The sequence below is a fragment of the Microtus pennsylvanicus genome, chromosome 22 (assembly GCF_037038515.1).
Source record: "Microtus pennsylvanicus isolate mMicPen1 chromosome 22, mMicPen1.hap1, whole genome shotgun sequence".
Lineage (NCBI taxonomy): Eukaryota > Metazoa > Chordata > Mammalia > Rodentia > Cricetidae > Microtus > Microtus pennsylvanicus.
In genome coordinates, this window is record NC_134600.1 from 31,178,725 (window position 1) to 31,192,077 (window position 13,353).

Consider the following 13,353-nt stretch of genomic DNA (forward strand, 5'->3'; position numbering starts at 1 on the left):
CTCCAGGGCCAAGCCCCTGATAGGTTTCCTAATCCTAAGTGGTCAACTTTAAACACATATACGTGCAGGTAACACTAATTGGATTCAGTAGATTGTATACATACAGATGTATTTGTGTATATATGCACATGTGTATATGCATATAAATCTATCTAAGTGCAATATGTAAGTATGTATTTATGCGCAACAATAATAGTTATAAAAGAAAAGGATATAAACTCGAGAGGGATATGGAAGGAGTCAGAGGAACAATAGTGAAAGCTTTAAAAGACACTAACACAGTGTACTCATGTCTAAAACTCTGAGAAGTTAAAATGAAAAATAAGCATCTCATTTGGAAGGCAGCTTATTCTGATGAAAACTTTTCATCAGAAGCCTTCCCTTGAGCCATATAGTGCTCACCTTGCTTTGTTAACTGCATCCATAATTCTTAGCCACCGCAGAGGGAGCACTGAGTCTTTGATCTTTGATATATTGAAGCTCAGAAAGCCTTCGCACACATGTTCTTCCAAATGCCTAAGAAGGTACAGTAGGTGACTAATGCAGGAATTAATATCTGGCATGATTCGACTGTGGAAGCAAGGATATGAAAATGTAACAAAAATCAATTATATCATGTAAATTCTATTTTCTACTGTAACAAAGACTTCATTTCTATAGGTTATAATATGGCATTGATTGAGACTGTTAAGTGATACCTAGGTAACAACCTTTCCCCTGTTTTGTTTTAGGAATGATAAAGTTGTTGGATTCCCTAGACAGGGAAGCAGTTTCTCAGTATAAGATAGCTGTGAGAATCACAGATGTGGCCAATGATGCCCTCCCTGACCCTCTCAGGCAGAGAAGCGCTACTGCTCAGGTGACCATTCATGTTCTGGTAAGGATGCATCAATGCTGGAGGTATTTTTGACACTTGAGAGACAGACATACTCTCAGAACATGAAGAGAGGGGAATGGTTGGTAGAGTCTTTCGATGTTGACCTAAGTTCACCGTGATATGTGTGGTCTCACTACTTTTTAACTGCAACGAACAATGGTAAAACTATCAGTACATGCAAAATACTGTGTTAATGAATCCCAAATCAGAATTTGTATGAAGAAAGAGCCTGGTATCACAAGTTGCACTTAATTTATTAGAAATATAACTGTATAACAGAATATTTTTGTAAACAGATAAACATAGTTAAAAGATTTTGGAGGCTACTCTGATGTACTTTAATTTGGGTATTTGTTCATCTTAATGTATTTTCCATATCTTACTTTTGGTGTGGAATTACCTTCATATTTTACGTAGTAGAGACCAACATATCAGTCAGAATTTCGTACCATGAAGTATAGACACAAAGACTTTTAAATAATCACTGTGAGAATTTAGTTGACCTGACGTGTTTGAGTTTTACATCAATATAATCAAATACATCACTTTTATTGGTGGAAGTGTGCAGAAATATGAATTATTTTTTTATAGATAAAGCCAGACTCCCTTTTTTTCAAGCTATTGTATTCTTTTCACTGTTTGAAAACTGTAAGATTTTCTCTACCCTGGATGGCAGAGAAAAGGCAGGAATTTCTAAACAAATGGTGACTTAAAGCCGCAGACATTGAGTAGAGCCTTTGCATGATGCTTTGAGGCGAATATTTTCACATGTGCTGTGGTGGGCTGAACCTCTCAGGGGTGCCTATGGCATCATGCTGTAGTTCCCCACTACAGCCTCGTTATGACTGGAAAACGCAACAAACCGAGCCAAACTCTTTTTAGAGAGAAATTTAATGAAGTGACTTTAATGCTTTTTACCATGACTCAGGATGTAATGAACTAACGAAACTTCTGGATGATACAAGTTTCCAGAAATACACCTTAGCCTACTCATACATGCAGTTTTTTTTTTATTGGGAGAGGACCGAATTGAGAGCACTTCTAAACCTGCTACTGCCATTGCGTTCTACAGGACATGCCTAAGATCCAGTAGGGAGGATTGCTATATTCTTCATTGATGTAGCACTCTTAGTTCTTTCTTTATTGGAATTAGAGAGATACAATCAGGTAAAAAAAAAAACAACAACAACAACTTGGTATCGTGAGATCAGGCCAAGATTGTACATTTCTTAGAATTGCAAACCCTTTAAACTGAAAATATTCCAGAGGACATTGTTTGAAAGTTACTAATATTTTATTCAGAAAGTAAGTGAAGGCCAAAATTTCTAAAAGCATAGGTTTTGAAAATAGTTTCTTATTTTTAACAGAGACTAAATCCCATAATGAAGATAAATGCAGTTGGGTTCTATTACTTAAATCAAAGCATAAGAATGCATCTATATTTTGTCAGGATGAACTAACAAAAATCTATGCTTTTTGTGAACTGAAAACTTAGTTTTCTTTTGGACTGAATGGCTGTACACACCCAGGTTTCTAGGTTGAGTTTTGATCTCCAGTGTGATTTGTTTGGAGTTATTTGCGTTCGTACTAGGAGGTCGTTGGGTAAGTGGAAACAGGAAGGTGGTGTCCGGTCTGATGGGATTAGTATACTCAGAGAAAAATGATCTCTGCAGGGAGTATACTTTCTCCACTCTGTAGACATCCTGAGAAAATCCGACTGGAGCAAGTACTCGCTGGAACAGATGCCCCAACAGATCACTGTCTATGACTGCTGAAAGTCGATTTCTGTTCTTTCAGCCAGGCAGGCTTTTGTATTTTGTTATGGCAGCCCATGGAGGCTTGAAAAAATATTTGAAAGATATAATTTTAATCTACATCCTTAGAAAACATATGGATAGGTAAATGGAAGGAGGTTAAGCAATGAATTAGTATATAAATAGGTAGAATAACTCAACAACTCATGTTGGAAAACTGATAAAAAGAGCCTATCCTCGGAGCAATAAAATCCCTAAAAGACACTATTCTTGTCTCCCAAAGACCAAAGATTTGTATCCCTAACACTCAAGGTAAGCAAATCAAGCTGTATACCAATAGCGTGTCTGCCAGAGTCTGAAGCAAGCCAAAGTCGAGGCTTTGAATCAAGTAAAAGCAAAACAAAGTAAAAATGAAAAAAAAATCCCCAAGCAAAAATCATCTCATAGTATGATCATATATTGTGTATTACACCATAATGTACTTGCTGACAAGAATTTGCACACAAAACTGAAGGCTGTTTTGTCTCCTGCAAAGAGCGTGATCGATTTCCTCGGAGGATAGTTTCTAAATCATCACTGTCTTTCTCGTGATTCTTTTTGAAGGAATTGTTACCAAACATATGCCCTTTGTTTCCAGACTTAAGTACAGCGGCTCTCCCCAGCCAGATGCATGCTCCGTTTCTGGAACATGCAAAGGTTTGCCATTCTCTTTACATCTCAAATAATAATTGAATAATGGCTAAAAGAAATGATTGTCTGTAAAGAGTAGTCACAGGCTCAAAACTCATTCTGTCTGTCAGACTAAGAAGCCATTAGTCTGACAGCATGCAATGTCCACACAAAATTGGTGTGGCTTTAGGGGGAGCTACCTGTTTAGAAGGGGAGTTTTACTAACTTTTCTTTTAAACAGAAATAACCCTCTGAAGTGGGAAGGTTTGCCCATACATTGTACGTTTCTGCTAGTGAAATACACACACACACACACACACACACACACACACACACACACACACACACGCACAGAGAGATCTTTAAGTTGGATCTGTTAGCTCCGGAACCTGTGAATCTGTATGATAGGAACTATATGCCCATGTTGAGTGGGAACACGCCATCTAATTTCACTTATACCCATTGTTCCTGCAAGGGGTGAAGATTTAAAAGGCTTAACTTGGGTTTGAATTCCAGCCTTCCCGCTTACTATTGGGGAAATAGGACAGGCTATTGAAACATTTTAAACTGTTTCTTCATCATAAAATGCTGAGGATACACTATGTAATCCCTCAGCATAACTGGATTTTAAACCTAACTCTCTGTAAAGCACTCCGAATCTCATAGCGAATACTGTACACATCTTTTGTAAACAAACAAGGATCACTCCACAGATGGAGAAACACCCCATTGGCGTTGTTTTTCTATTGGCACAACGTATTTTATCAGGATGAGGTTTTCATCATTTTTTCCATAAAATAAAAGCTAGAAACTATTTAGCTATGACTGATAAACATGTTTAAAATGTTCTTGATTTTACAGATTGTGGATTAAAACTAGAGCAGAAATGTTCCCCATCTTGGGTACCTTTTAGAGCACACGGTTCCTTGAATTGTTTATGTTAATAAGAAACTTAAACTGTAAAAACTATAAATCAATATCTTTCATGTGCTAAGAATGGCAGAGTTTGGGGAATTTTAAAATATAGCATAAAGAGCTAACCTACTGCAGATTTTCTTTATAAGTTGTGTAAGATCACATTTGGATGGGAAAAGGAATGCATGCTGAAGGAGACAACAGAAACCCCAAACATCGTGGTATTTTCTGAGTTTCATAGTAATCGTTCTTTTCAGTGTCCCCAGGTTTATATATAATTTAGATCCTTCTGAATTAAATTATAATAGAGTAATTTTAATTTATTATGTTCTTAAGCCCTTGAAGACAGAAATCTTTCTCATATATCTTTTCTCATTATCTAATTATCAAAGTATTTCCTTAAATATTTACCTACAATAGTATATATTGGAAGTGTGGCAAGAAAGTTTGAGTAGAATAAATGCCCTGAACCCTAAATGTTATCACAAGAAGGAGAATATTAGAGCTAGAGAATATTGAACAGAACTGCATTTCTTCTCCCATGTACATAATGGAAACTCAGACCCACTTCATCACTCCTTAAGACCAACTGTCTCCAATAAGCATTCTTTCTGACTTTCATCTATTATTTTTAGTGAAAGACTTGTTCAAGTTATGATAACTCAAGTTTACCATGTATAATTATATTAATACAATGTGTTTCCTTGATTATATTCGAAAAGCAAATGCACAAACATAAATGGGGAAGATTTAAGCACGTACATTTGTACCTCTCTGTCTATCAAGTAAGACAGAATCTGATGATTACTTCAAATAAAACCATGATACAAAGATGAACATAAAATGGTATTTCCTGGCTAGCATTTAAAATTCTGCCCAGAGTTAGTTCATCAGCAAATGAAGGTTAGAATTAATCACAGACATGATTCCCTACAAAGAATTATAAAAAGGAATGAAGGATCTTTTAATTAACTTATTCTTTGACAATTTAATCCATGTAATTTTGATTACATGCCTCTCTCTATCATCTCGTACCTCTCCCTCCCACCATCTTCTGCCCCGAGTCTTCTCTTATCTTAGTGTCATTGGTTAGTTGTTTTTGTTTGGTTGTTTGGTTCTTATTTTGTTTTTATTTTGTTTGTTCGCTTGCTTGCTCCAAGTTGATCCATTGGGTTTAATCAGGGTCTCTTATGTGGGAACAGCTGCGAATGTACCTATTGAAGCATGAGTAACACAGCAATGATGACTTCCTTTCCTCTAGTGACCCTCCACTGCCATTCATAACCCTGCACAGGACAGGGACCTAGATCCCCTCTTCTATCTATGACCGAATGTTCGCAGGCTCAGTCTTGTGAAGGCTGTGACCGTAACTGATGCAAATTTGAGTATTCAGCCATATCATACTCACAGACCAGCATTTACTAGCTATACTTCTGATCATTTTGCCCTCTATTTTTTTGTGTGTTCTTTCCCAAGGTTCGCCCTGTGTCTTGGAGGAGGCTATAAGGATGTCCCGTAGAGCACACAACACTTACTTGTTCTCTGTAACTCAAGCAACCATGAGCCTCTGCATTAATGACATTCTCTGCAAAGTTCCTTTGATCAAGGCTGATGAAAACACTAGTTTACAGTTATAAAAATAGATATTTAGAAAGCAGTTTAGCCATATGTCCACTTAATAAAACAGAAGTATTCAGTTCATCCCTCGCTTTTATGATTTCTGAGGCCCTTGAGCAAGTCCACAGTAACAGACATGAACATATGCCTAGGAAGAATGTTCCCCATCCAATCAGAAATCAAGAAGTTATTCCCATAGCAGTCACCTGACTATTGTGTCAGTAAGCCCCTCTTGCTTAGCAAATTGCTGTTGTAGTATACAATGTCTAAGGCTGGGGAAGACCTTACTGTCTCTCCCTCCAAGCTGCCTGAATAGCAACTTCCAGCCTCAGGTACAGAAGGCTTCTCATTCTTCTGCAGTAGGGCCTTACCAGCTAGTTTGAGTAAGAAACCAACAGAAATGACCATAATTTGCATGGTTTTTGTTTATTTATATTTTTTCTTTCTTGTAGATCTTGAGCTCATATGTAGATGTAGATGGTATATGTTGATCTTAGTGCCTCTCTCTCTTTCCTTTGCAAACTCCAGCATTATCTAGTCATTTACTGGGTATCTGTTACAGTTTTATTAAATATATGATTTTCAATAATGTTATGAAGTGGTCAGTTTCTGTATGTTTCCTGATTTGCCTAACCCTATCTGTACACCTTATTTTCTTCTCCACCGTCTCTATTCACAGAGCATGTGTTCCACTCCCAATATTCTTTATTACATTCAAATTTCAGCAAATTAAGAACAATGAAAACATATATAATACATTTGAAAATATCAACTTGGATATTTGTTTCCTAAATAGAACTTATAAAATATTAGTTTAAGGTCATGCTCAACTTCCTTAGCGATCAGGGAAATGCAAATCAAGACAACTTTAAGATACCATCTTACACCTGTCAGAATGGCTAAAATCAAAAATACCAATGATAGCCTTTGTTGGAGAGGTTGTGGAGAAAGGGGTACACTCATCCATTGCTGGTGGGATTGCAAACTTGTGCAACCACTTTGGAAGGCAGTATGGCGGTTTCTCAGGAAATTCGGGATCAACTTACCCCTGGACCCAGCAATACCACTCTTGGGAATATACCCAAGAAAGGCCTTATCATACAACAAAAGTATATGCTCTACAATGTTCATAGCAGCATTGTTTGTGATAGCCAGAACCTGGAAACAACCTAGATGCCCTTCAATGGAAGAATGGATGAAGAAAGTATGGAATTTATACATATTAGAGTACTACTCAGCAATAAAAAACAAGGACTTCATGAATTTTGCATACAAATGGATGGAAATAGAAAACACTATCCTGAGTGAGGTAAGCCAGACCCAAAAAGAGGAACATGGGATGTACTCACTCATATTTGGTTTCTAGCCATAAACCAAGGACATTGAGCTTATAATTAGTGATCCTAGAGAAGCTAAATAAGGAGAACCCAAAGAAAAACATATAGGCATCCTCCTGAATATTAACCTTCAGCAAGCGATGAAAGGAGACAGAGACAGAGACCCAAATAGGAGCACAGGACTGAAATCTCAAGGTCCAAATCAGGAGCAGAAGGAGAGAGAGCACGAGCAAGGAACTCAGGACCGCAAGGGGTGCACCCACACACTGAGACAATGGGGATGTTCTATCGGGAACTCACCAAGGCCAGCTGGCCTGGGTCTGGAAAAGCCTGGGATAAAACCAGACTCTCTGAACATAGCGGACAATGAGGACTACTGAGAACTCAAGAACAATGGCAATGGGTTTCTGATCCTACTGCACGCACTGGCTTTGTGGGAGCCTAGGCAGTTTGGATGCTCAACTTACTAGACCTGGATGGAGGTGGGGGTTCCTTGGACTTCCCACAGGACAGGGAACCCTGATTGCTTTTCGGGCTGGGGGGAGACTTAATTGGGGGAGGGGGAGGGAAATGGGAGGCGGTGGCGGGGAAGAGACAGAAATCTTTAATAAATAAATAAATTTAAAAAAAAAAGAAGCTCTCTGAAATAGAAACTCACTGGAAAAAAAAAAAAAAAAGAAACCCCAAAACCAGACTCTCTGAACATGGTGAACAATGAGGGCTGATGAGAAGCCAAGGACAATGGTTTTGATCCTACTTCATGTTCTGGCTTTGTGGGAGCCTAGCCAGTTTGGATGTTCACCTTACTAGACCTGGACGAAGGGGGAAGGACCTTGGACTTTCCACAGGGCAGGGAACCTAACTGCTCTTCGGACTGGAGAAGGAGGGGGAGAGGAGTGGGGGGAGGGGGAGGGGGAGGGGGAGAGGGGCAGGAGGATGGGGAGGGAAATGGGAGGCTGGGAGGAGGCAGAAACTTTTTTTCTCAATAAAAAATAAAAAAACTAAAACAGAAAAAAAAATAAAATATTAGTTTTATATATGTTAGTTTTAACTCTTTCAATTACATGGTGGACTTAGGAGATTGGATTTATTTTTTTGTATTAATTATTTTGTAATAATGCCTTGGCATTTCTATAGCTGTATTGAGTTTATGCACTAATTAACTCCGATACTGAATTTAGTTGATGACTTCCGAGTTTTCTAGGGCTTCCAAAACAAAGTGACAGGAACGAGGTATATTAAAACAGCAATGTATTCTATCTTTTGAGAGTTGACATCTCAAGGTGATAGTAAGCAGTGTTTTCTGAGAATGTTTTAGGGAATACTATATTCTAAATTTTTCTTCTAACTTCTGCTGAAAGACATTAATAATCAGTGAGCTCTGAAACATATCATTCCAATCTCTCTCTTTTTAATCTATGTTCTGTCTTTTTATATTTAACTTTTTCATATGATATATTCTGAGTATGATTTTTTCCGATTCCCAACTACTCCTGGATCCCATCTATGAATCCAGTTTATGGTCTTCCCACTCCATCTCTCTATATTTCAAAAAAAGGAAATAACCAAAGACTTAAAGCAAGAAAAAAGAAAATCAAAACTAAATAATGAAATTTTTTATATGAAGGAAGGACATATTGGACTAAATTCCAACATCATTCGAACATGATTTCAGGTTGTATCACTTAAGAATACAAAATGAAATGTTTTTGGAGGGACAGAAATCAGCCTACATATTACATATGCCATCTTAGTCAACTGCTCTATTGAAAGGGGAGTTTAAAATAATATCAAGAGACATGACTGGTGGCCTCAAATATATAAATACCTGTGAACACTTTAAAAAGGCAAAGTTTGTAGAACTTGTAAAACTAGGTGACTGTCAATGTCCAAAGAAACAATAATGTGTTCAAGTTAAAATGAAGCTTTGAATATGTACGCATTGAATGTCAAAAATTATTTAAGCAATTATCTCTAGAACCTCGTGGGATATCAAAGAAATAGTTCTAAAATCTGGGGTGACTAGATTTTGCTTATCCAGATCTTGCAAAGGAAAGAACATTGCAGAAATTTGCAGAGAGAGAAAGAGAGAGAGAGAGGCACTAAGATCAACTATATACCATCTATGGTTACACAGTGAGCACAGAAAGGAAAAAGAGGCAATATAAATAAACAAAAACAAATGATTAGATTTCATTTTTTATTATTCCCATCAAACAATATTTTGATACTTAGCATTTACCTGGTGATTGAATAAATAAATTGGATAAATTTCTCTTATAAGTGAGAAATTAGCACCTCTCAACCTTGAAAACATATGCTCAAAGTACTATACCATCAGCAAAATGTTTTTTTTTTCCTAAAGAGAAGATATTTCTGATCCTTATTGTATCCTATAGGTTCAAAGATGATATAGAGAAATGCTGTGCCTTCATAAACCATTTCTTGCATTCAGAGCATATAGAGGCCCCTGTCTTGTTTGTAATTGAAAATATTATCAGCATTCCTGTCTAGGTTTTGGACAATAGCGGAAGGAGCACTTCATAAGAATTATATATTCTGTTTATGAACAGGAAAAAAATGAACTTAGCAAAATTACCTGTAAGATACAGATGAAAAATATCAGAAAAATGACAGACCACTGCTTTTCATGAATGTAGATGCAAGCATCTACAGTCAAATATAGCAAATCATTTCAAAAATTTGCAGAGATACTCATACATCATGATCATGTAATTATTCTTGGTATACAAACATAGTTGAATGTTTTTATAATCTATTATACCTATGTAATATTTATATTATAGGTATTATATACTATATGTCTACTCTAGACAAGTCCAATTGGCACAATTACACCAATAGATGGTGTGGTGGTTTGGATGTGTTTGAATGTTTAGCTCATGTAAAGTGGTACTATTAGGAGGTACATCCTTGTTGGAGTAGGTGTGGCCTTGTTGGAGGAAATGTACCAGTATGAATCAGGCTATAAGGTCTAATATATGCTCAGGCCACACCCATTGTGACAGACTTCATTTCTGCTCCCCGTGAATCAAGATATAGAACTCGCAGCTCCTTCTCCAGCACCATGTCTGCCTGCACACTGCTATGTCCCATCGTGATGATAATGAATTAAATCTCTGAAACTGTAAGCCATGCCAATTAAATATTTTTCTTTATAATATTTGCCATGATCATGGTGTCTCTTCAAAGCAACCCTAAGACAGAAAATGAAAAACATCTGATAAAATCAGACCCTGTTTCATGATGAATATTCTAAACAAAGTAGGACTAGAGAAATTTTTTTACCTGAAGGAATATATCTAATAAACAAAATATTTTCAAACTAATATTTTACTTAATAGCTTAAGGATGTAACTTCTCTTCTTAGTTTTGACATTACAGTAGAAATCTTAGTTACCACAAGGAGGAATGAATATAAAATTGCTTTTGTTTGTGTGAGCTATTTTTATATTTGGAATGTATAAAAGAGTAAATTGAGTCCTAGAGTTGGAATATATTATAAAAAGCTCACCAGATATTAGTATAATATTCTGAAATTTATTTTTTTAATAATCTACCTGGAGCAAGTAGAATTTGAAATCATAAATATAATATTATTCACATAAAAATTCAAGGAAATGAAATATTATGTATAAAGATAACTAAATAGGTCCAATGTATATATGAAGAAAATTTAAAAATTCGAATGAAGAAAATAAAAAGAACTGCATGAAGAACTATTTCATGTTCACAGAGAGAAGACTTAATATTCTTAGCATATCAGTTATTTACAACTTGCTCCAAAGAATCAATACAATCCAATAAAAACTTCACATATTTGCTTTAGGGATACTGACAAGCAATTTGGAAGAGTCAAAGACTCTGGATGAAACACTGAAGGATATGAACTAAATCTTTATGACAATGCAGCAGGGTCTGGTGGCTTATGCCTCTAATTCCATCACCTGGGAGACCCAACAAGGAGGATTTCCATGAATTTGGGGCTGGCTTAGTCTACAAAGCTGTTGTGTGAAGTGCTGGCTCAAAAAAAAAATATAAATCCGTAATAATGAAGATGGTGTCCTATTATGAAAAAACAAAGAAATAAATAGCACAAAGCCAAAGTACTCAGCAAAGACAGTAAGTAGCGTTGGAGTGAGGCCGGGCGAAGACCTCATGCTCTTGAGAGCCTTTATTCTGTATGGTTTGACATCTAAAAGTAAAACTTCTAGGAACTGTAGAAGAATTCGGGGGTACTGTTAGTACCAATTTTAAAGATACAGCCTGGACATGGGACACAAGGAAGTGCTGACCAACCGAGCTTCACCAAAAGTCATTAGTTCTGCTTCTCAAAGGCGATGTCCAAAAACTTAAAGAAGAGCTACAGGGTGAGAGATAATATTTGTAAGAGCCCTGCCTGCTCTAAGACTATTGTCCAACGTATTCCAAAACTGCAAAAGATAGTTTAACAAGGCATGAATGGCAACAGACACGAAAATCTTGAGCAGATATTTTACTAACGATTTGTAGGTGGAAGTAAGCATAAAACAATCTTCCCAACAGTGTGATCACACAAACTTAAATATTAAAACTATAATGAAAGACTAATAGATATACATTTAAATGGTAAGGATAGAAACACTGGCACCCCCAAATGTTGTCAAAGCTGTAGAACATCAGGCTCTTGTGGTCCTTACGAGCGGTCAAAGCTGTGTGTCTACTCTAGAAAAGTTCAACATTTTCTAATGAAATAAGAATATTCAGTAGCACCACCTGGAAGGAATGCTCAATAACATTTAGTTTAGTTAACTGGAGTTGCTTGGCCACCTCAAAGCTGGTGTTTTGATGTTTACAGCATCTCTGTTTATAACCGTTCAATTTAGAACCAAGTGGGATGCTCTTGAGTAGGTGAATGGATGCTACTTATATAAGAAATCATGTGTTAGGAAAGATGCAATAGGTACATACTATTGCAATTTTATTTTAAGGGCTAAAAATCTAAGGAACTTATTCTTGAAAACCCAAGATGACTTTATTAAAATAAATGGGGCTGTATTCTGAAAATGAAGAAACAATCTGCAGCTTAGTTTTGGAAAGCTAAGGGGACCTGCGACAGACTGGGACCAAGGACTGCTCAAGAATCCCCAGTAGTGTTACTATTTTTACTTTGGTTTGATCCTTGGAAGTCGGCCAGACCATAACAAAGCGAGTTCCAGGTTATGATTAGCAGACACTCTTGTGTTGGCTGCAGCGCCGTTTCTCTGTCTGTCAACATCCATACCATCTTGTATTCGAGCAGCGTGGCAGACATGTAACTACACTTGCCGTGGAAACCAAGATTCCTCCTGAGATTCTGAACACTGGGATGACAGCAACATTGGATGGTCTACCCACAGGAGAGCTTTTCAGAGGCTTCTCTGTCTTCTTTGGCCAAAACAGGAAAATGCAGAAACAAACCCTGAAGGGGACTGCTTTTTATTTCTGTTATTTTTTACACTGTAAATGAGCTTAATTCCATTCCAACGTTGCTGTTGTTTAATATGAACTACTCTGCTTGTCATTTTTCCAGCTCAGCAAATCACTGCAGCGACAACAAAAAGAAGGGTGGGAACTATATTAATTTGTTGTTGTTGTTGTTGCTATTTGGCTCAGAAATGGTTAGAATGAGTTTAAAAGAAAAAAAAAGACAAAGAAAATCAGGTCTGTGCCCACCCGGAACAAAAGGCTTCTTGAGTAGTGAAAGCCCAGACTGAGGCTAGAGGTAGTGTGTGCTTAGACCACGGAGATAACATGAAAACGGCCCCTGGATGTCCTCTGGGACTGAGGATGTACACGCAGAGTCCAAAAACTCAAGAACATATGTTTTACAAGGGAGAAAGCCAACATACAAACTTTCCTGTAAGTACTACAAATACCATATGGGAAACTGATCCCATAAACTAAGAAGAAAAACATAATAAAGGAATGAGTTTTGAATCCCACTGTGCCAGTTAAGGGATATATTCCAGTCTTTTATCCTGACTTCCAAAAAGTATGACTGAATTGAAGTGGGGGATCTGACGAGTGTTTCAAGGACCTTTTCTAACTTTTCTTGCAAATCTTACACAACTTCCTACACTGTCTTGTTACTTGCAAAAAGGAAAATTGAGGAGAGAGAGAAAGAGAGGGAGAGAAAGGGCAA

General features: G+C 37.0%; 1 protein-coding gene across 1 annotated transcript in view; it reads left to right on the top strand.

Annotated features, from left to right (window-relative positions):
- The window catches only part of LOC142839845 (cadherin-related family member 4-like), an 85,192-nt gene that overhangs the window by 46,017 nt on the left and 25,822 nt on the right, over positions 1 to 13,353 (top strand). The window contains exon 16 of the mRNA XM_075956214.1: positions 732 to 877. Coding sequence (XP_075812329.1) covers positions 732 to 877 — 146 coding nt within the window. The remainder of the gene's footprint in view (positions 1 to 731; positions 878 to 13,353) is intronic.